The sequence below is a fragment of the Manis pentadactyla genome, chromosome 10, assembly GCF_030020395.1.
Source record: "Manis pentadactyla isolate mManPen7 chromosome 10, mManPen7.hap1, whole genome shotgun sequence".
Lineage (NCBI taxonomy): Eukaryota > Metazoa > Chordata > Mammalia > Pholidota > Manidae > Manis > Manis pentadactyla.
This window is the reverse complement of record NC_080028.1, coordinates 100417805-100441741: the sequence shown is the minus strand read 5'-3', so window position 1 is coordinate 100441741 and position 23937 is coordinate 100417805. Positions and strand designations below refer to the sequence as shown.

At 51.9% G+C, this 23937-nt stretch overlaps 3 protein-coding genes across 3 annotated transcripts in view; 2 read left to right on the top strand and 1 right to left on the bottom strand.

The window, feature by feature from the left end:
• Positions 1-15593, bottom strand: part of RBAK (RB associated KRAB zinc finger) — a 39853-nt gene extending 24260 nt beyond the window's left edge. Inside the window, exon 1 of the mRNA XM_057487395.1 lies at positions 15521-15593. The gene's annotated coding sequence lies outside the window, so the exon portion shown is untranslated. The remainder of the gene's footprint in view (positions 1-15520) is intronic.
• LOC130679178 (putative speedy protein E7) lies at positions 6627-10928 on the top strand. The gene is made up of 5 exons (XM_057487402.1): positions 6627-7388; positions 8368-8426; positions 8876-8961; positions 10500-10665; positions 10809-10928. Exons 1-5 carry the CDS (start codon positions 6965-6967, stop codon positions 10869-10871), a joined length of 798 nt encoding a protein of 265 aa, XP_057343385.1. The 5' UTR covers positions 6627-6964; the 3' UTR covers positions 10872-10928.
• Positions 15594-17562: 1969 nt separating the features above from the next.
• On the top strand, positions 17563-23232 carry LOC130679393 (uncharacterized). The gene is made up of 4 exons (XM_057488003.1): positions 17563-17643; positions 18204-18434; positions 18944-19323; positions 21416-23232. The coding sequence occupies exons 1-4, from the start codon at positions 17563-17565 to the stop codon at positions 22188-22190; spliced, it is 1467 nt and encodes a 488-aa protein (XP_057343986.1). The 3' UTR covers positions 22191-23232.
• Positions 23233-23937: the final 705 nt, after the last annotated feature.

Genomic DNA, 23937 nt, shown 5'->3' with positions numbered 1-23937 from the left:
AGGTCAGCAGATACAATTCATTACACACATGAATTCAAGATACACGGTACCCTGTTAGATGTAAGAGTTTTTTGTTATATATTCTGCCATTGTTCATCCTAAATTCACCTGGTATTCCGGGTCACCATTATGCTAGTTAATTGCCCTCATCCAAAGGAAAAACAAAACTTCTCAGATCTGACAAGCGGTGGTTACAGTTCAGAACAAGGTGCCTACCTGCTAGCCTAAACTCCTGTGGTGATGGAGAGGACAGTGTTCTTTGAGGTTTACATTTCAAAGCGATGGCTCTCACCAATTAGGAAAGACATTCCTGGGCTATAATGCTGACAACGGACGTATTTAGCTTTCTAAACGATTTAGATACATATGAAAGGGACAGAGGAATTATTTATATTAAACTTTTCTCAAGCAATTTTTCTTTTAAAAGGAATAGTCAGTATGGATTCATCCAAATGAATGGGCACATAACCCATTTCCGATTTCCCCCACTAAACTACTGCACTAAACTAATCCTGCACAAAACGTGTGCCTCTCCAAAATTGCTCTTCACAGTGGTGGAATCACCAGGAAGTCTTGCCCAGGTCTTGCGGCTGGTAAGCTTGGCCGTGGCCTGAATTCCTGGAATTCTGGAATTCAGGTGACAGGACCACCGTCCTCTGGGAAACTCCAAGGGTTCATTTCTCTGCTGTTTTCCATTTTCATCAGAAGGATGGAAGCTGCACTGATTACCTGGCGCCCAACCGTGAGAACACACAGCACTCCTAATCTGGGTCCCGGCCGCCAGTTTTTCCCTTCCCCGCCTGCACTGACCGGTGCTCACCTCAAGACTGGGATGGCCTCTGCACCCGCCCGGCTCTGGCTCTGTGCCTGCTGATTCCCAGCTGCCGTGCCCCACTCAACATTCCACTGTGTCCCTGCAGCTCAGCGCCGTGCTGCGCTCCCAGGTCCCCTGCGCTGTACAGTGACCAGGACACTCCCTGGGCCGTGAGCTGGATTGCTCTCGGGGCTCACCCCTCTCTCCAAACGGCTAAAAACAGTCATTTCACATCCCCTGTATTGAAAGCTTGTTTAATCTGGGAGGGTACGTTCTGCCCTGTGAGTCCATCTTGGCCAGAAATCCACCTTTTACTGTGGCTTCATTCAGCTCTCTTCATATACTGCTATTTAGAATAGAAAACTTTCTCTATTTGTATTTGTATTTGAGTAAAACACAAATATTCCCCCAATTTGTCATCTATCTTTTTAGCTTAATTAACTTTTATTTTCTCAGAGAAACATTGCTAATATGTTGTATCCAAATCTTTCACTTCTTTTCTCAGAGAAACATTGCTAATATGTTGTATCCAAATCTTTCACTTCCTCTTCATAGTTTTCATGTTTTGACATTACTTGAAGAAGTCTATCCACACTTAATTTTTTAGGCTGTTGCCTGTAAAACAAGTTTTCTCCTAATTATTTTCTCTTTAATGCATCAATTTTATGAAGATAACTGGCTCCCATCTTCAAGATTTGGAAATCATTCTCTTAAAAGCTTTCAGCCATCTCTTACGCGGCTTATGCAGCTACTCTGACCGGGAACCATCAGAAACTAAGAAAGCTCATGTTTACGATCTGGCATAAAATAACGGGTTCTTCTTTGATGGCTAGGGACCCATCTTACTTTAAAGGAAGGGGAAGCAGCAGGGTCAGGAAAGTGACTATCAAATCAGAATTCCTTCTCATTCAAAATACTGGTCTATCGGTTTCCTAAGGACGTAATAACAAAATACCACAAACAGAGCGGCTTAAACCACAGAAGTCTACTGTCTTACAGTCTGGAGGCCAGAACATCAAGGTGTCTGTGAGAAGGGTTGGTTCTCTCTGAGGGCTGTGGGGGAAGGATGTGTCCACGGCCTCTCTCCTTAGCTTGCAGATGGTTCTGCCCTCTCTCTTTTTCTTCATGGTGTCTTTCTTCTATCTGTGTGACTCTATGTTCAAATTTCCATCTTTTATAAGGACACTAGTCATACTGGATTAAGGTCCACCCTAATCACCTCACTTTAACTTGATTGTATCTGTAAAGGCCTTATTTCCAGTAGGTGTTGGACTCCAACATAGGAGTTTTGGGGGTACAATTTGCCCCAAACACTGTGTCCCTTGTAATGTCAATTTTGCTGTCGCTACTTTCTCACTGCATTGGTTATGTTAACACAGGAAAGCACCTTTCAGATCATCATAATTATTTTATTTTATAGACAAAGAAATTTAAACCCACATGGCAGGGGAAGGACTTGCTATAACAACAAAGAAAATGAGACAATCCTGAAAATGTCTTACGAAGGATGAATCTTTATTTCAAAACAATAGCAGAGCATGGAAATGGGCACTTTGGTATTTAGACCACTTTTTGTATAACACTTGTCAGATAGGCAAGGACTAGCAATACAACTAAGGTTATTTTGGGGTCCACTAAGAGTATTTCAGCCATAGGGGAAGGGGACCACATAAAAGTTAAAGACCAACAGCTGCCTTTAATAAGTAGCCCTTAATAATTCAGGCACAGGATCAAAGAGGTCAGCACTAAGCACCCCCCTCAGCCCCCATCACAGAATTCTTTTCTGTCCTTTAGGACTCACTGTCATTTTCCTGGGGCTTCAATACGGGTCACAGAAGGGGAAGCTCAGAGACCACTGCTCAGCCCCTCAGAAACCCTTCTCTCCTTTCTGTTTCTTTGAATTTGATTTTTTTTTTAGATTCCACATGGAAGCAAGACCACACAGAACTTGCCTTTATCTGTGTGGCCTCTTTCACTTAGCATAATACCCTTCAGGTCCATCCATACAGGATTTCCATCTTTCTCGTGGGTGAATAATATTCCATTCTGTGCAGATCAGTATCTGTCAACTACATCTTCTTTATCCATTTATCTGCTGATGGCCACTTAGATTGCTTCCCTATCTTGGAAAATGTGAATAATACTGAGGTGGCCATGGGAGTGCACACATCTCAAGATCCTGTTTTCATCTGCCTTGGATGAACACCCATAAGTGGAATTGCTGGTTCATATGCCGGTTCTATTTTTAATCTTTTTGGAACCTCCATATTGTTTTCCAGATGAACTGATTGGACTTTACTCATCCTTGGTATGGTCTAAACATTCCATTGATGACAATGGAAGTCATCAAAATACAAAATAAAACTTCAGGCATATCCTGAAAAAGGGATGTCCTTCTCACCAAAGTTCAAGCAACAGATCAAAAGTAAGACGCAGAGCCAAAATGCGGGAACAACCCAAATATCTGATGGATGGATAAGTAAAATGTGGTATGTGTATATGTATATAAAATGCATATTATTCATCCTTAAAAAGGGAGTTCTGGTGTGTGCTGCCACATAAGTGGCCCTTGAGGACACTGTGCTGAATGAAATAAGCCACACACAAATGGACCAGTTTTGTAGGATTCCACTTAAATGAGGGACCCAGAAGAGCCAAAGCTATAGAGACAGAGGGGAGGATGGTGGGTGCCAGGGAGTGGAGGGGAGACGGGGCAGGTGCTCTTTAATGAGTGTATAGTGTCAATCTGGAGATGGATGGTCAGGGACAGCTGCAAAGTTTAAAGTGCTCAGTGCCACAGAACTGTCCCCTTAAAAATGGGGTCAAACAGTAAGTTTTATGTTATTTTACCACAGTAAAAATTGAAAAAGAAAACGTGAGATTCAGATGCCCAGGTGAAAAGGAGAGGCTCAGAGCTCAGGAGAAGCCACCTGGCTTGTGGCAGGCCTTCAAGTGGGTGGTTTCCAGTCTGCGTCTGTGCCCCTGTGTGCCCCCACCTTCACAAAACATCCTTGTCTCTCCTGAATTGGAGGTTTTCCCACTAAGTCTTTTTCTGCATGTGGCATTTTTGTTGTTGTTGTTGTATATTTTGGTATCGTAAATGTAAAATTACTTGAACATTATGGTCACTAGACTTCCCTCAATATCAAGTCCCCCCCACATACTCCATTACACTCACTACCCATCAGTGCAGCAAGATGCTACAGAATCATTACTAGTCTTCTCTGCATACACTGCCTTTCCCGTGATGCTCCCTGCTACATTATGTGTGATAATCGTAATGCCTCTTTTCTCCCCCTTATCCCTCCCTTCCCACCCATCCTTCCCAGTTCCTTTCCCTTTGGTAACTGTTAGTCCATCCTTGGGTTCTATGAGTCTGCCTCTGTGCTGTTCCTTCACTTTTTTCTTTGTTCTTATACTCCACAGATGAGTGTAATCATTTGATATTTGTCCTTCTCCACCTGGCTTATTTCACTGAGCATAATACCCTCTAGCTCCATCCATGTTGCTACAAATGGTATGATTTGTTTTCTTCTCATGACTGAATAATATTCCATTGTGTATATGTACCACATCTTCTTTATCCATTCATCTACTGATGGACAATTAGGCTGCTTCCATTTCTTGGCTATTGTAAATAGTGCTGTGATAAACATAGGGGTGCATCTGTCTTTTTCAAACTGGGCTGCTGTATTCTTAGAGTAAATTCCTAGGAGTGGAATTTCTGGGTCAAATGTTATGTCTATTTTTAGTTTTTTAAGAAACATCCATACTGCTTTCCACAATGGTCGAAATAGTTTACATTCCCACCAGCAGTGTAGGGGGGTTCTCCTTTCTTGGCATCTTTGTTGCTCTTTGTATTTTGGATGTTGGCATCTTAACTTCTGTGAGATGATATCTCATTGTGGTTTTAATTTGCATTTCTCTGATGATTAGGGATGTGGAGCATCTTCTCATGTGACTGTTGGTCATCTGAATTTCTTCTTTGGAGAAGTGTCTGTTCAGCTCCTCTACCCATTTTTTAGTTGGCTTATTTGCTTTTTGTGTGATGAGCTGCGTGAGCTCTTTATATAATTTGGATGTCAACCCCTTGTCAGACATGTCATTTATGAATATGTTCTCCCGTATTGTAGGATGTCTTTTTGTTCTATTGATGGTGTCCTTTGCTGTACAGAAGCTTTTTAGTTTGATATAGACCCACTTGTACATTTTTGCTTTTGTTTCCCTTGCCCGGGGAGATATGTTCATGAAGAAGTTGCTCATGTTTATGTCCAAGAGATTTTGCCTATTTTATTTTTCTAAGAGTTTTATGGTTTCATGACCCACATTCAGGTCTTTGATCCATTTTGAGTTTACTTTTGTGTATAGGGTTTGAAAATAATTCAGTCTCATTCTCTTACATGTAGCTGTCTAGTTTTGCGAACACCAGCTGGTGACGAGGCTGTCATTTCCCCATTGCATATCTATGGCCCCTTTGTTGTATATTAATGACCATATATGTTTGGGTTATTATCTGCCTCCTCTATACTGTTCCACTGGTCTATGGGTCTGTTCTTGTGCCAGTACCAAATTGTCTTGATTACTGTTGCTTTGTAGTAGAGCTTGAAGTCAGGGAGCATAATTTCCCCCACTTTATTCTTTCTTCTCAGGATTGCTCTGGCTATTTGGGGTCTTTTGTGGTTCCATATGAATTTCAGAACTATTTGCTCTAGTTCATTTAAGAATGGTGTAGGTACTTTGATAGGGATTGCATTAAATCTGTAGATTGCTTTAGGCAGGATGGCCATTTTGACTATATTAATTCTTCCTGGCAAAGAGCATGGGATGAATTCCCATTGGTTAGTGTCCTCTTTAATTTCTCTTAAGAGTGTCTTGTAGTTTTCAGGGTAAAGGCCTTTCACTTCCTTGGTTAGGATTATTCCTAGGTATTTAACTCCTTTTCATTGTGCATGTGACATTTTATTCATATGATACACAAATGGTGGTGAAATTTCCGGGAAAACGTGATACACATAATTGGAAGTTTTATACAGAGAATGGAGTTTCTTAATTGGAATTGAGGGGCAGGCTCCGGGAAATCCATAAACTTGCTGAAATTGTAGGGACCATTTGAAGTGGGCATGAGCACAGGTACCATATTCTATGATTCCAGGTCCTCAAAATGTCCTCTTGGGCTCAAAGGTGCCTGAGGGGTGAGGATGCGTCCCTCCGTACAGTGGTCTGTACTACAGTCCCTCTAGTGTCAGTGAATATTGAGCAGAAGAGCTCTGTTCTGTCAAGTGTTTTAACATTAACTTTTGAGGCCAAGTCAATGTACCTGGGATCTTTCTTACATACCTATGTTACTCTTGTAGGGCTGTTTCTTCTTACCCTGAATTTCCTAGCCACTCACTAGACATGCTCCGTAGGAGAATGTGACAGAGGGCGAGAGTCCACCCGTGTGTCAAGTGGAGAGTGGAGAGGACAAGTCATCTGTGGGGGAGGGCTGAAAGGTGACCTGGACAGCTTGAGGATCATCTTCGGGAGTGGTCACAACTTGGGCCAGTGGCAGGAGACACTGTTTGCCCATGTTGGGATTGGACGGGCAGTTGGCTGCATTTCCTTCAAACTGGTTGCTAGGTTGCAGCAACCTATGACCTCACAAGGGTTCCAACCCTCCTGGTTGACAGGTGCTTGGCAGCACAGGTAGCCAGAAGCACCTTCTCAGAGCTTTCTCTACTCCTAGCGTCTCCTTAGCTTGGAGTAGGGAAAACGGGCTCACATTCAGTGAGAAACCACAAGAGGATTTTGGACAGGGTCTGGTCCTGGAGAGGGTGAGACGGGCAGAAATCATGGCCAGTGTTCCATCGAGTTCCCAGGCTGTGAGCCAGAGGCCCCAGCCTGGCCCCTCCGGGCACCAGCCGGATGTGATGCTGGACACACAGAGACCAGGACAGCCAGGTGAGGCAGCGGAGGGACGAGGGGCTTGAGGACGGGGAGCCGACGGCAGGAAGGCCTACCCAGGGGGGCTTGTGTGAAGGAAGGAGACACTCAGAAGGCCAGGCACTGGAGGATGAGAGTGTAGGTGTGGGGACAAGGACACACACGGGGAAGGGCACCTGGAGGAATTATCTAAATGAGGAAGGGTGTTGAGAACGGGGAGACGGAACAATGGCAAAGTGGATGGGGGCAGATGGCTGCCAGCAAAGGAGAAGGATGGAGAGATGGCTGGGGAGAAGGCCACGGTCTGCGACAGCAGAGACACTGGGGGCAGCTTGTCTTTTGGGGACAGTTGGAGTGGAGTGGGAGGGGACACGGGGACCGAGGGATGAATCGCAAAGACAACAGCTGGACGCTGTCGCCTGGTTTCTTTGCCCAGCAGCCCAGGCACACAGCAGCCCTCCGCCAGAGGGCTCCGGCCGGCGCAGGCAGCGGGAGAGGTCGGCCGCTCTCCAGGAGGAGTCGGAGGAGGCAGCCATGGGCGAGGAGGACGCCTGGGTCCTGGACATGCTGTGCGGCCTCAAGATGAGGCTGAAGCGACGGCGGGTGTCCCCGGTGCTGCCCGAGCACCACGAGGCCTTCAAAAGGCTGCTTGGTAGGGGGAACCCTGAGCCCATTCCCCTTTAGAGAAACTTCCAGTGACTATGCTTTTCCAATGGAAAAGAATTCCCTGTCAGTTGGTGACCTCTCTGTTCCCAGAGGACTCCTCCGGGGACACTTAGAAATGGCTGCCAGTAAAGGAGAAGGATGGAGAGATGGCTGGGGAGAAGGCCACGGTCTGCGACAGCAGAGACACTGGGGGCAGCTTGTCTTTTGGGGACAGTTGGAGTGGAGTGGGGTGGGACACAGGGAGTGAGGGATGAATCGCAAAGACAACAGCTGGACGCTGTCACCTGGTTTCTTTGCCCAGCAGCCCAGGCACACAGCAGCCCTCTGCCAGAGGGCTCCGGGCGGCACGGGAAGCGAGAGAGGTCAGCCGCTCTCCAGGAGGAGTCGGAGGAGGCAGCCACGGGCGAGGAGGACGCCTGGGACCTGGACATGCTGTGCGGCCTCAAGATGAGGCTGAAGCGACGGCGGGTGTCCCCGGTGCTGCCCGAGCACCATGAGGCCTTCAAAAGGCTGCTTGGTAGGGGGAACCCTGAGCCCATTCCCCTTTAGAGAAACTTCCAGTGACTATACTTTTCCAATGGAAAAGAATTCCCTGTCAGCTGGTGACCTCTCTGTTCCCAGAGGACTCCTCCGGGGACACTTAGAAATGAGGCAGGATTAGGCCAGAGGCAGAAGCAGTCTGCACTCGGCACACAAAAGCTCGGCTTCCACTGCACCCCTGGGGCTCTCAAATCTAAATGCCTCCGTCAGCGTGCAGGGTGCTGACAGGCCATTGGGAGCATTGATGTGACCGTCAAGGGAGAAAATGCCTGCCCCCCCTAGTCACCAAAAAAGGGTGGCACCGCCTTTCTGGCCCAATGAGTGCACCTCAGCCTCCCCACCCCAAAAGGTCCCGTCAGGAGGCACGGCTGCTCTCTGCACAGCCCTGCTCCGGCTGTCCGTCTAACCTGTGCCTCTCCTCCCAGGGGACCGTGTTGTGAAAAGATTCCTGGCCTGGGACAAAAATCTGAGGGTATCTGACAAGGTAACTTTCTCCACTGAGATGTGTTCCCTCTCCAGCATCTACCCGTGGGGGGCTAGAGGGAAGCCTTCTAAACCCACAGTCTCGCCTCTCTCTCCAACTCGGTGCCTTGTCCACACTGCCCTTTGCGGGGCCTGGAGGCACCTTGTGTGTGAAGGGGCAGCCCTACCCCCACTCCCACTCCTCTGGGGTCCGCCCCTATGGCTGCCACCGGAAGTCCCTTCTCGCCTCAGCCCTGGGGACTCCCCTTTGTGCCAGCTTATCAAAGACCCTTCTGATGGCGGCTGTCCTAAACACCCAGCTTCCCACCGGCAAAGCCTGCCATCCAGGAGCGTCCTAAAGTCCCTCTCCCCACACGGGCGGGGTCTGTCCCAGCCACCCCCTCCCTCACCCCTCCGTCCTTCCTCTTCTGGGATGTGACAACTCTCCTGTGGCATTCTCCTCTTCCTCAGTATCTCCTGGCCATGGTCATAGCGTATTTCAGCCGGGCTGGCCTCCCCTCCTGGCAGTACCAGCGAATTCACTTCTTCATAGCTCTGTGAGTATTGCTGTCAGTGGCCGGCCATCAACATTCAGTCCTCTGGGAGGGTGGATGGAGAGGTGTGGGACGCTGACGTTGCATCTGTTCTCTTTTCTTACTCCACATGTACTGTTCACTTTGGTATACCAAGGATAGGATTATAACAGCGGTTTCTATACTGTTGTCTGTGGAGACAGACAAGCCTAACACCAGTTAAAACACAGGAACAAACAAAAGACCACACAAAACCCTCCTGAGGAGGGACAGAATGGGCACCACGCTGTCCCCAGGTGGCCAGGCTTGAGACCGCACCGCCTCCCTCAGAAGCCTCGGCCGCTCTCCTGCCTGAGTCCACATCAAGTGGACCGTCCTCCTCTGGCTTCCCAGGCGGACGCCACAATGCAGGCCCTCGTCATGTGACACAGACCGGGTGTAAGCATTCCCCACCCGTGCTCCCTACGAGGCTTTACACGCCCCAAATCCTCGGAGAACACAGGTCTAATGCTCCCCGCCCCTCCTCAGCAATGCCACCGGCTAAGGGGGTTCTAAGCCGAGGCCAGCCTTCTCAGTCTGAACTCAACCCTCCCCACAGTCAGCATCACACTTGCTTATGGTCCTGACATTGCACTGCTTTCTTCCAATGCTCCGTCTGAAATCCCTTCCCTCTGTTTTCACATTGTGTCTTCTGACTTGTAGGTGTCTTTCAGACATATATATATTGGAAGAAAATGACCTATCCTTAAAGTTGGTGCAAGGAGCACAACTGTTCCCACGCCTCCCCTGGACCTCTAACTGCAGTCCCCCAGTAGCACATCAGCTAAAATCCTAGTGTCATGTCACGTTCCGGGTAATAGTTACTTCACTTCCTAACTCCCCCCTCCCCTTCTCCAAACCATCAGACCAGACACCGTTGCAGGCAGGTCTTGTCAAAATATCCACATGTTCATAAAGCCCTCAGCACGCTACTTTGTGTTGCAAACGTTTAAGCTACACTGAGTCCATGAGGCGATCAGTATGGCATTTGACTGTGAGACAAAAGCGTCCATCCATCCGTCCATCCATTCATTCAACGAAATCTTGTAGACTGCATTCTGTGCCAGGGACTAGGAGGGTTGGGAGGAGAGCCTTGAGAAGGGCACGTGGCACCCATCCTCCAGCCTGAGCCACATGGTAGGGAAGCTAGGACTACAGAAACCGGCTAGTCAGTTCCTGCCCTCTGGATACGCACACATGCTCACTCCGCAGGGAGCCACAGGGTGCGCACATACAACCGCTTTAAAGGGCACAGGGAAGATGATGGGGACATTGCATGGAAACTGCACTGCTCGCCCTCAGGCCTCCCCGAGGGCCTTTGTCTTCAGCATCCAGCTGTGAGAGGTGCCCTTCAGGTCCCTGCCCCGCAGTGGCTTCTTGATGACTGGGTGGCCCTGTGTGACGCTGGTAGGGCTCCCGTAGGTCCTTTATCAAGTTCAGCCTGTGCCTCTCCTTGGAAGCTGACCTCGGTTGGGGATCCTTCCCGTCTTGCTCCTGACCAGCAGCCCGATGTCTCTCCCCAGCTACCTGGCCAACGACATAGAGGAGGACGAGGGCCACAAACTGGCCATCCTTTGGCACCTCTATGGGAACGACCATTCCAAGAGTCGTCTGTTCCGCCAACAGCGAGTCCAATTCGCCCAATCCATGGGCTGGAAGGCCTGGGTCTCCCGGGAAGAGTGTGAGGAGGTGTGTGAGCAGCTGGGATCTGTGGGTAGGGGGGCCGGACTGCAGTGGGGGAACACGGGATCGTGGGATCTGGAGGCGAAAAGGAACTGTAGGCTGGGTGATGAATGAAGGGCCACCTGAGGCCAGAGCCACCTGCCTTCCAGATCCAAGCGTTTGACCCAGAGCTCCCGGTGTGGAAGCGAGACCGCAGCCTGCTCGCTGTGTGAGCGCTCCCGGGACCACGGAGGCCTGGGCTCACCGGCCCAGAAGAAGGGAAGTCTGGATCCTCAGGTGCAGACAGAGCGCCTCGTTGTGTCGGCTTAGGAAGTCACCCTTCCAGACACTGACTCCGTCCCGAGACACAGGCCGAGGAACACACGCAGGTATGATCCCTACACAGAAATAGAGGGGAGGGCGTGATCATCCTGGTTGATAGGGAGCCATACTGCCCGTAACTCAGACCACTGACTGCTCTTCCCCTCTCTGCCCTCTAACACCCATATTGTCTTTCTCTTAGGACAGAAAGACACAGCCTTCCACTTCGAGGTATGCCCACGGGTAGAGCGGTCTGTATACCAACCATCTTCAGGTATAGGGGCTTTTCCCTGCTGATAAGGACTCTCGCCTACCAATGGCTCAAGTGCAAGTTCTTCTTCCTTTCCACTCGTATATGTCTCTTGCCCAAATAAGCATCGGAGATCTCCACTCAAGGGGCTATCGGAGATGGTGCTATGCTGCTGCAAGTTTGCACCCCCATTTAGTCAGTGAAGGCGTCTGCGCCATGCCACTCCCTGGCTTTGGGTCAAGCCTCGCGCCCACGCCGCGATGGGATAGGTGGTTATTACCTTGGTTGGAGCTGTTCCGGTGATGCGCACCATAGCAAGGAAGGCGTGATACACAGAAGCCAGTAGCTCCTCTATTTAAACAGCCACCAGACCTCTTCTCCTTTCCATAATTGTGGCCAGAATCCAACAAGTTGGCGTGTCTACTCAAGCCACTGCCAAAGGCCCCATCCGTAACCATCTCCGTTTACATGAACATCTAGCTCACATGGCCTTCATGAATCCATTACACTCAAGGACTATAACGGCCTTGACTGCTTGCTTAGTAGCAGTGAACACAGCTGCACAGGTCACATCAAGGTCCCACCTGATGCACTTTTGTACTGACTGGCATGAGGCCCTCAGAATTTGTGCCAAGTGCGGGGTAAACACCCTCCAGGAGCCCAAAACACTCAAAAGCTCTTGGACGACGGACTGCCACCGTGGTAGGGGTGGGGAAAGCCTGGACCTTGTCTATGACCACGTCTGGGTAAGTTTAGTTTTACCCGACCAGACAACCCCCAAGAACTTAACACACAAACCAGGTTCCTGAACCATCCCTATCAAAATACCTATAGCATTCTTCAACAAACTGGAGCAAATAGCTCTAAGAGTCATGTGGAACAACAAAAGACCCTGAATAGCCAAAGAAATCCTGAGAAGGAAGAATAAAGCGGGAGTGAGGGGCATTACACTCCCCAACTTCAAGTTCTACTACAGAGTCACAGTAATCAAGACAATTTGGTACTGATACAAAAACAGACCTGTAGATCTAAGGAACAGAATAGAAGACGGAGATATAACCCACACATACACAGCCAATTAATATATGATAAAGGAAGGATGGACGGACATACAATGGGGAAATGATAGCCTCTTCCATACCTGGTGTTGGCAAAACTGGACAGCTACATGTGAGAGAGAGAATGACATGGGATTACGGTCCAACTCCATACACAAAAGTAAACGAGATGGATCAAAGACCTGAATGTGAGTCATGAAACAATAAAACTCTTAGAAGTAAATTATAGGCAAAAGTCTCTTGAATATAAACATGAGCAGCTTTTTCATGAACATGCCTCCTCGGACAAGGGAAACAAAAGCAAAGATGAACAAGTGGGACTCTATCAACGTAAAAAGCTTCTGTCCAGCAAAGGACACCATCAGTGGAAGAAAAAGGCATCTCTACAGTATGGGAGGATATATTCATAAATGACATATATCATAAGGGGTTGACAGCCAAAATATAAAGAGCTCATGCACCTCAACAACCAAACGGCAAATAACCCGACTAAAAAATAGGCAGAGGATCTGAACACACACATCTCCAAAGAAGAAATTCAGATGGCCAAGAGGCACATGAAAAGATGCTCCACATCGCTAATTATCAGAGAAATGCAAATTTAAACCACAATGAGATATCACCTCACAACAGTCAGGATGGCCACCACCCAAAAGACAAACAACAACACATGCTGGCGAGGTTGTGGAGAAAGGGGAACCCTCCTACACTGCTGGCGGGAATGTAAATTAGTTCAACCTTTGTGGAAAGCATTACGGAGGTTCCTCAAAAAACTCAACATAGAAATGCCATTTGGCCCAGGAATTCCACCCCTAAGAATTTAACCTGAGAACGCAGCAGCCCGGTTTGAAAAAGACAGATGCACCCCTAGGTTTATCGCAGCACCACTTACAATAGCCAAGAAATGGAAGCAACCTAAGCGTCCGACAGTAGATGAATGGATAAAGAAGATGTGGTACATATACACAATGGAATATTAGTCAGCCATAAGAAGAAAACAAATCCTACCATTTGCAACAACATGGATGGAGCTAGACGGGTATTATGCTCAGGGAAATAAGCCAGGCGGAGAAAGACAAGTATCAAATGATTTCACTCATATGTCGAGTATAAGAACAAAGAAAAAAACTGAATCACAGAACCCAAGAATGGACTAACAGTGACTAAAGGGAAAGAGACTGGGGAGGATGGGTGGGAAGGGAGGGATAAGGGGAAAAGGGTGCATTACGATTGGCACACATAATGTAGGGGGTTGGGGAGGGTAGGCACGGGCAAGGCAGTATAGCACAGAGAAGACAAGTAGTGATTCTATAGCATCTTACTATGCTGATAGACAGTGACTGTAATGGGGTATGTGGTGGGGACTTGATAACAGGGGGAAATCTAGTAACCACAGTGTTGCTAATGTAAGTGTATATGAATTATACCAAAATAAATAAATAAATAATCAATTAATTAAAAAAGCAAATGTTTACTCGAATAACTAAAAATCACTCATGAAAGCAGTGATTTCAGGGTCAGTCCAATATATTGTAAGTGTTTACAACTGGAAGGAAACATCATGAACCAGTTAAAATCTTGGTATCTGCTTCTAGACAGGAAATCCCGCACAAAATCTAAAACTGCCAGGAACGGTTAGTTACAGAAACTCGAGTTTCGCGTCCAGGAGGGGAGGGAGAAAGGGAGCCAGGGAGCCTGGGTAGCGGCAGAGAGTTGGCACTCAAACACACATTTCCTCATTTTACTGGAAGGTACAGCAATCCCACCAACATAGGCACCTTTACTGCCCTAGTCCTAAAAACTCGTTTGAAAAATAACGCAGGACAGTGACTGTAATGGGGTATGTGGTGGGGACTTGATAATGGGGACAATCTAGTAACCACTATGCTGCTCAGGTAAGTGAATATTAATGATACTAACTAACTAACTAGATAGTTAAACAAACAAATAAATAAATAAACAAACAAATACATACATACATACTTACATACTTACAGACATACAGACATACATACAACGCAGGAGCCAAAAGGAGCCGCTTGGTCAGAAACCTACGCGAAATTCCTAACACAGCCTGGGCTGCAGCCGGCGGCAGGGTCGTTGCCGCCCATTACTATACAAACAGGTACCCGATCTCTAGGCGGGGGACCTCGCCAGTGCCCGCCGCCTCCGGGCGCACAAGTCTCCCTCCTCTCGCCACAGGACCTGTCCAGACAACAGCAGGCAGCAGACATTTCACTGCTCACTGAACAAGAGGTAGAGAACAGCACAGAATCGCCCCCGAGATAAGCACACACGCAAGCAACTCACACAAATCAGTAAACACTGCAGCTGCAACGCCGGCAGCGGACGCGCACGACCCTCGGTCCGTTCGCTCCTCCCCCACCCGCCTGCCACCCAAGGCCCAGCGCGCCATCCAAGCTCCATTACCCGGGTGCAGCGCTCCGCGACTCTGGCCGGATAACAACTTCCCCCAAAAACACCAAAGAGAAAAAAGGCGTCCACGCAGAGCGCCATCCCGGCGCGGAAAAGCAGCTCTCCCGGGCGAGGGGATCTGTCTCTGGTGCCTCCCCGTCCCTGAGACCGGGTAACAACTCCGCAAAGTCACCTGCCGCCCAGCTCGCCGCCAGCTCCAGGTCTCCCACGGCGGCAAGTAGGTGCCCGCTGATGCCCGGAGTTCCCGGCCGCCATGCCAGCCCCCCACGGAACGTGGACCGCACTCCCGGGGCTCGCCTCGCCGTGGCCAGCCGGGACCCGAGGAGCGGGGCCGCTGAGTGCCCCGCGCCCCCGGCCCGCCGCCCCCCATTCCGCGGGCGCGCCTCGCCGGCCGGTCCCAACCTCATCGCCGCCGGCCCAGCCCGGTCCGCGCGCGCCGACATGCAGCCCGCAGCCGGGCCCGGCCCGGCCCGGCCCGGCCCGGCCCGGCGAGGGGCTGAAGACCGGGCAAAACCCGCTCCGCCCAGACCAGAAAACTGGCCGGCCGCGTCCCGGCCGCCCGCCCAGCGCCGGGGAGGCGGCGGCGGCGAGCCGTCCCGGGGGGCGGCAGCGGCGGCAGGAGCGGCCAGCCGGACACAGACCAGGGGAGAGACGCGACGGCTCAGGGAGAGCGGAGCGGACGCGGCGCGGCGCGGCGCGGCTCCGGCAGCTGCGGCGGGCAGACAGCGCTCCGATCCACTTGGCCGCTCCTGCTCGGCCGCCCCAGCTGCCCGGCTCCCCCTCACTCCGCCGCTCCCCGCTCCCCTCCGCTACTCACCGTTGCTGCACCGCCGGCTCTCCGCGCCCACACCTGAGGCCGGCCGTCTGCTCCTCCTGCGGCCGTCCCAATGCTCCAGCCACGTCCTGCGCCTCTCCGCGCCGCACCTGGTTTACGACACTCGCGGCTTTACGACACCACGTTCCTCAGACCTAGGGCCGCTCGCTCCACGGCGGGAACCTTGTCGCTAGGGAGAGGACGCTGCACCCAGCACGGAGATAAACTTTCGCTCAGGTGTAGAGGATGCGGAGGGGACCGCTGGGAAACTGCAGCGAAAGTAATAAAACATACCGAGAAAGGTTGTGTGGCGAGAGAGGGGGAAGGGAATTAACGGGCATTATGTTTAGCAAACATAACGGAGGTGTTAATGGGGAGGGCAGTACAGCACAGAGAAGGCAAATAGTGACTCCACAGCATCTTACTACACTGAGGGACAGTGACTGCAATGGAGGATGGGTGGACTTGGTAATATGGGTGAATCTAGTGACCACCATGGTGCTCATGTGAATCCTTCATAACAGTGAATATCAATGATACCTTAATAAAAAGTAAAAAGCATTACTGAGAAAAATTAAGGAAACACTTGAATAAATGAACAGAGGTGATATGTTCACATATTCGAAGATTCAGTTAGATGACGGTTCTTGCTATAACGGCTGTAGATTGAACATAATCCCGATCATAATCCCACAGGCACTCCTCCTGGGCTCTGCTGACTTCTTCAAAGTTCAGTGGCAAGCCCCACCGACAGGCTACAGCCCACATTGTCTTTTTTTTATTAATTTATTTTTCTTAAGGTATGATTGATATACAGTCTTATGAAGGTTTCACATGAAAAAAACAATGTGGTTACTACATGTACCCATATTTTCAAGTCCCCACCCATACCCCAAAGTAGTCACTGTCCGTCAGTGTAGTAAGATGCCACAGATCTACTATGTGCCTTCTCTGTGCAACAGCATGTGTACTAAACATAATACCCCTCGAACCCCTTCTCCCTCCCTCCCCACCCGTCCTCCCAACACACGTCCCCTTTGGTAACCACTAGTTCATTCTTGGAATCACTGAGTCTGCTGCTGTTTTGTTCCTTCAGTTTTGCTTCATTGCAATACTTCACAAATGAGGGAAATCATTTGGCATTTGTCTTTCTCCGCCTGGCTTATTTCACTGAGCATAATGTCCTCCAGCTCTGTCCATGTTGTTCCAAATGGTAGGATTTGTTTCTTTCTTATGGGTGAATAGTTTTCCATTCTGTATATGTACCACATTTTCTTTATCCATTCATGTACTGATGGACATTGAGGTTGCTTCCATATCTTGGCTATTGTAAAAAGTGCGGCGATAAACATATTAGTGCATATGTCTTTTTGAATCTGAGAAATTGTGTTTGTTGGGTAAATTCCAAGTAGTTTGATTCCCGGGTCAAATGGTATTTCTATTTTTAGTTTTCAGAGGAACCTCCAGATTCCTTTCCACAATGGTTGAACTAGATCACATTCCCACCAGCAGTGTAGGAGGTTTCCCCTTTCTCCGCATCCTTGCGAGCATTTGTTGTTGTTAGACTTTTCGAAGCTGGCCATCATTACTGGTGTGAGGTGATATCGTATTGTGGTTTTAATTTGCATTTCCCTTATGATTAGTGATGTGGAGCATCTTTTCATGTGCTTTTGGGCCATCTGCATTTCTTTGGAGGAGTGTTTGTTCAGATCCTCCACCCATTTTTTCATTGGGTTATTTGTTCTTTGGTGTTGAGGCATGTAAGCTCTTCATGTATTTTGGACATTGACCCTTATGGGATAAATCATTTACGAACATATTCTCCCATACTGTAGGAAGCCTTTTTGTTCCTCCGTGCACAGCACCTTCTCTGGGGGCTGCCCGGCTGCCTCCCTGGGGCAGGTACACACTGGCTGGCCTGCAGAGCCAACACAGTCCCTAACTCTGGGCCCCTGGCTGGCTCTGAGCCACATACTCTCTCCTCCTCCCTGTCAGCTCCAGGAAACCTGCCCCACCTGGGCACCCTCAGAGCTTGTGGGACTTTAATGCAGGGCCCAGTTGAGTTCAGCGAGCAGCTCGATCTGTCGTGGGGCCAACGCTGGGTGCAGCAGAACCTGACGTATGAGGTGAGGCCTGCAGAGCCGGTTCCAGGCAGGCAACCCACAGGGCAGCCGCCTGCTGCAGGAGGTGCCTGGTTCTGGGGCCTCAGTGTCCTGGGTGTCAGGGCTAGATGCGCGTGCGGCCATGGGCAACTCACTTCCCACTGAGAGCCTTGGATTTCTCACCCTTGAGGTGGGTCCAAGAGCCCTTCTCCAACCTGAGTGCCACGCTGGGAGGTAAGGACAGCAAGGTGCCCAGCATGAGGCAGGCACCAGGGGGCAGACCGGACAAGGTGCTCTGGTGCCCATGGGCTTCAGGGAGGGGGTGCACAGGGAGCAGAGGTTCCCAGAGGAGTCAGGGTTGGGGTCTTCCACGTATGCTGGCGGCCTTATTACTTTTGGGACTGCTGCCCATGATTCTTCATCCCCCACCCTACTCCTCTTAGGTTTACAGCTTTCTTTCCACTAGGCCCACTGTTGTGGGATTCCACAGTGTATTTCTGGGTGAGGCTTCTGTCCTGGTCAGTGAATGGCTGCTCCCCTGAGCCTCCTCCTGGCGGTTCTGGGCACCGCCAGCCTCTCCACAGCCCAGGATTGCCGGAAGGATTGTGGACCCAGTGGGGAGCCCCATGACCCTGCCCAGCCCCAGGGTGGTGTCCCTCTGGCTAGTGCTCCTGCCTGGCAGCTCACGCCTCTGTCAGAAGCCCTCAGCTCACCCGGTTGGGCGGCTCCCTAGGACTCTGTTCGCCATCAGTGGTGCTCGCAGCTCTGAGGTGTTACAGGGAAAGGAGCCAGAACAAGATCAGCAGAGGGAAGAGGTACAGCGGCCACAGTCCCGGCGGGACCAGGCACAAGCGTCCAGGGTCCCCGCCCAGTGGGGTCACATGGGGCGCCCTCCATTCCCTCAGCTTTGAACTGTGATGCCACGTGTCATATGTCATCCACCAGGGGAGCTCGTTAGAGACCCCAAGCCCGGGTTTTCCTGGGGGCTGGTCACACAGGCAGCCTCTGATGGACACGTGCCAACATTCCAGACTCACAAAGGAAAAGGAGTGTTTAGCGTAAACCACGTGTTTGTACAAACAGTTTAGGCCCAGTGGGCCCTCTTAGGGGTTCTGAGGATGGCAGAAGCCCTCCTGAAATCCAGGTTCCTGGATGCCAGCAGGGCCCAGCGTGTGAAGGAGCCTCTCAGAGGGGCAGTCCCAGGCCCGCCACCCTAACACTCCTGCCGAGCCTCTGCTGCTGCACCTTATTCCAGGTAACGGGCCGTGCTTCATGGAGGCCTGGGGTGTCGTGAGGGCTGGCTTACCTACGTGGGTTTGGGCAGTGGCTGCCTATTGCAGGGCCCCTGGCCATGCTGAACGATGCCTACTTGGAGGTGACACTATGCCCCCTAGAGGAGGTGTGGCAGCAGCTGGTTGAGGAGGCCGTGCTGCCACTGGAGGCCTGGGTGTCCAGGATGCCAGGAACCTGGTTGTCCAGGCCCACTGGGGCAGCCCTCGAAGCCACGAGGGTCACTGTGGAGCCAGTGAGGTGGGTCGAGGGGTGGGATGTGGGCCTGCCGGGTGAGGATGGCTCCGACGGCTCTTCCTGTCCCTTCCCCCTCCAGGCCGCCCACCAGACGCTGTCTTGGGCCGATGCCACCTCCTCCTGGGCCCTGAGGCGGCTCTGCAAGCCCTTGGTGGACCTGTACAGCTTCTCGGCCAGGTAACGAGAGCCTGTCCTTTCCTCCTCTCCTGCCGCACGCCAGACCCTGTGCTGGAGCGCGCTGGGCGTTACTCCTTATGACCTCCTTGTGACACAGGCCTCTTCAATCCCCGTTTCCCGGCTGAGGAAATCGAGGAGCTTCTTCATTCATAGATAGTTGATGAGCACATTCTCTGAGCAGGCACTGTCTTAAGTACAGATACAGCCGTGAACATGACAGACCGGTGCGCTCATGGAGGCCACAGATTACTGGGGAGATGGCCACTAAATTCCTTAACCAGGTTATCTCCACCAGGGGTTGGCAAACCTTGCCTACAAAGGGCCTGAGGGTAAAGTGTTCAGGCTGTGTAGGCCTGATGGACTCTCATGTGTTTCTTTTTGTTTTTAAATAATCTTTTAAACACATAAAAGCCATTTTTAGCGTACAGCCCATCCAAAACAACAGAACACAGGCTGGATTCAGCCTGTGACCAGTTTACCAACCTCTGGTCTAGTATGTTAGGTGGAAAATGCCACAGAGAAAATGAGGCAAGACCAGTGGGTGGGGGGCTAAATAGTGTGACCCCCATGGCAGCTTCAGTGAGAAGGCAGCGTTTGAACAAGGACTTGAAGGAGTAGAGGGAGTAAGCTGTGCAGACATCGTGGGACGAGAGTGCCAGGCGGAGGGCGTAGCTGGTGCAAAGGGCCAGAGGTGGGAACATGGCTGGCTTGCTTGAGGAATATCAAGGAAGCCAGTGGGGCTAGAGTGGAGGGTGTGAGGAGGAGGATCAGTCTGAGAGGCAAAAGCGTTCCAGGTGGCCTGGCATGTTTGTGAGGAATTTGGTACCTACTCTGAATGGGAATGCTCAGAAGATGTTGAGCTGGGGAAGGATGTGAACTGTCTTCCACGTAAGAAGATCACTCTGACCCTGGTGTTGAGAATAAAGATGGGAGCAAGGGGTGCTGTGGATACAAGTGGGGACCCTGGTATAAAGTAGGCCTCAGTTGTGGTGGTCCTGGTGAGATGAGAAGGTGGCTCCACTGAGCAATGGCAGCTGTGGAGGGAGTGTGGGGGGGTCAGATTCTGGATGAGTTTTAAGGTCCAGCCTGTAGTATTTCCTGACAGATAGATGTAGGTGGTGACAGGAGGCAGGGGTGGTACCAAGGCTTTTGGCTTGACAACTGGAAGGACAGAGGGTCCACTTATGGAGCGGTGAGGGTGCCTGTAGGGGTAGCAGATCGGGGCTTTGTTCCCATTGCTGCCGTAGCAAATAATAAAAAAGTCAGTGGCTGAAAACAACACACATGTATTCTTGCATAGTTCTGGGGGTCAGAAGCCTGAAATCAAAAGGGCTAAAGACAAGGGCTGGTTCCTTGTACAGGCTGTAGGGGAAAAGCCATTCCTTTCCTTTTCGCAGCTTCCAGAGGCTGCCTGCATTCATAGGCTTGTAGCCCCTTCCCCTCAGACTGGAGCCCGGCTGGGGGTCATTTGGGCTTGAGTCCAGCTCTAAATAGGGCGCCCGTGGATGCTGGAGCCCTTAGAGGGATTCAGGGAGCAGGAGGCCTTCAAGGCTGCTTCCTGCCCCAGCTGCAGGGCCCCTGCCCTTGCTGGGGGAAGGAACTGCTTCTCTACCTAAACAGAGGGTGGGAAGTATTCCCCACCCCACCAACCACAAAGTGGGCTGAGTTCTCTGTTCCTTTAGATCCCGAAAGGTCAACTGACCCCCATTCTGCATCCTGAGAAAGTTCCAGAGCCCTCTCTCAATGGTAAAATTCCTGAGGTTCCCTTTGGCTCTGACCGCATTTCTGCCAATGCTTCTGCACCCTCACAGAGCCCCACATATGGGCCCTACACTGACCCCCGGCCCTGGCGGGCAGTGCATAGTTCACCCCTTAGAGCAAGATAAGGCATCTGTGTCACACACACCCCAGCCTGTCCCTTCCTCCTCATGCTATTTCCCAAGACAAAGACGGCTCCCTCCCTGACAGGAGGCGGATGCTGGTAAAGCCATTCTGGGCAGGACCCTGCGTGTCACCTCCTGCAGCTATGGGAGGGAGGTGTGATGGGTACAGCTCATGCTGGTGGCTCCCAGCAGCTCTGTGTTCCCTCTAGGAACTGCTCCGTGGTGGTGATGATGCCCCTGCTGCCCGCAGGGGACGAGCCCCTGGATGTGGCTCGGGTGACCAGTTACCTGGTGGAGGAGAAGCTGCTGCGGCCGCTCCGAGAGCTGTCCAGGACCAACCTCCTGGCTCAGTGCTACCGGCTCAAACACCACCCGCCGGGGGGCCCCTCTGAGTGTGAGTCTCGTGCCAGCCTCCTCCATGGCAGCAGGGCTTGGCAGCGTGGGCCCATCTCTGCTCTTGGGCTTCCCAAGGTCCTACAGAACTGGGCCTGGCCTACAAATCCAAGCTTTTGTCTGGAATATAAAAGCCTGGGCCAAGTACAGAGGTGTGGTGTGCAGCTCAGGGCTCCAGGCCAGCCCCTGCCCAGTGGGCCATGCAGGGAAGCAAAAGGCAGACCTCCATTCAGAGCCAGAAGGTGGCCAGTTGAGTCCAGACGCTCGGTCAGGCAGGGCCTGCAGCCACGGGTTGTGCTGGGACTGGACATGGTGCAGAGGCTTGGAGTATGGCCCTCTGTGGGACATGGTTTCCAGCTCTGCCAAGAGGATCCAGCAACGTCGCTCACTCCTATGGGTAACGAGTGCCCAGGGTGTGGCCGGGACTGCTGTACCAGGGCGGGGTTCCTCTACTGCACGTGGGGATGCAGTGGCTCAGGGCCTTCATCTCCACAGTCAATTGTAGGACATTTTCCTTTCCCCAAGGACACTCTGAATCCCTTAGCCACTATCCCCAGCCTGTCACAGATTCCCGACATGTGTAATATGTAACCTTCTGTGACAGCTTCTCACGCAGCAGAAGGTTCAGGCCTGGATCAGTCCTTGTCCCTTCTGATCACCAAATTGGCTGCCCAAGAGGACACTGGCCACAGAGTGGGCAAGGTGCGCTCCAGCCTCCTGGGGTGCCCGTGGGCCCCCACTGCAGGGGGCAGAGCTGGCCCTTCTCACCCTTCCTGGGGCCTCTCCTTGCCAGATCATGCCATGGGGGCCGGGCCCAGGTACGTGGTGACCTTCGATGGCCAGGTGTGGGATTTGGGTGCCCACTGTGGCAGCCTGCTCCTGGCCAAAGAGTTTGCTCATAACCTGTTATCCCTGACGGTGAGCGGGGCAGGCTCAGGGCTCACATCTCTGCGCGTGGAGCTGAAGCACACCACCCCCATGCTCTACCCCAGCCTGGAGGTGAGCATGTGAGAGGGGGAGGGGACAGCCACCTAGAGGGCCACAGGGCCAGTGCTTCCCTGTCTCCTGTCACGTCTCGGGCCCCAGACCTACAGGCTATACGACACCTCCCTACCTATGGGGAGCTGTCCGGACCTGGATCTGCCTCCTGCCAAGATGTGGAAACACGTCCCCGAGATCGATCTGACCAGTGCAGAGGACGTCTCTTGCTCCTGTGACATCCAAGCTGGCCTCTGCAGCCTGACGTGGGGCCTCTGGCTCCACGGTGAGTCTGTGCCCTCGCTGGCAGCCCCGCACCTGCTGGCCTGGCCTCGCATAGATGGCAGTCAGCTCCCAGGGCCGTGGCCACGCTCCCCCATGAGCTGCACTCCCAGTGCCCTGGTGGGGCTGGAGCCCAGGACTCCCTGGGGGCTTGCAACTCAAGCGGGCATGGGAAGAACAGTCCAAATGGTCTGAACTGGAGGAAGGTCAAAGGCCATGCCTCCCTGCTTTGATCACATCGGGAACAGTCCCTCCTCCAGACCGGGAGGCAGCTCTGACTGCGGACGGACGAGCAGAGCTGTGCTCCCTGACCGCCGTCGGTGTACGGGTGACCAGACCGAGGTTAATTTATGAGTCCATGCTGCCACAGCCGGGTTCCAGCCCAGGGCTCGCGGCACTGCTCATATGCCCGAACCCTTCAAACTGGTCACCTGGGAAGAACAAACGCTTTCTGCAGTCCCCTGGCTTTCCCCCTTTCTCCTCTCCCTTATATGAAGTTTAGAACCTAGGCTGGTGGTGTAGGGGTCGCAGTGTTTGGCCACCCCTCCAACCCTGGTTAGCACAACTAGGGACAGGCTCTCAGGGTACAGTGTCCGCATGGGCCCCACAGGCATGTCTGCCAGCCTTCTGGGCACCAGCGACAATGAGGCTGGCAATGAGCTGATGCTGCCCGATGGCAGAGTGGCCAGCAGCCTCGAGGAGTTCACCCTGGCCGGGCAGGTGAGCTGGAGGGCCAGCCCTTCCTCACTAGGGCCCCGTGGCTGCAGGTGGATGTGTGGCCCCACTTGCTGAGGTTCCGAGGCTGATGCAGCTGGTAGAGCTGCCCAAGAGAAAGGAGGTCCAGTCGGAAGGCCTGAGTCTTAGGTTTGTCCCACCAGGTGGGTAACGACTGTGGGGCCACAGAGGAAACTCGGCAGGTTGCCCAGGACAAAGCCCCACCTGCAAGGCCTTCTTCCAGGACCCACACTCCAGTTGGGGAAACGGCTTCAGGGTGGTGACTGTGACGCTATACCTGGAAGCCTGTGCAGGCCACTAGCCCCAAATGAGCCTGTGAGCCTCCTAAGGGGACAGTGACTGT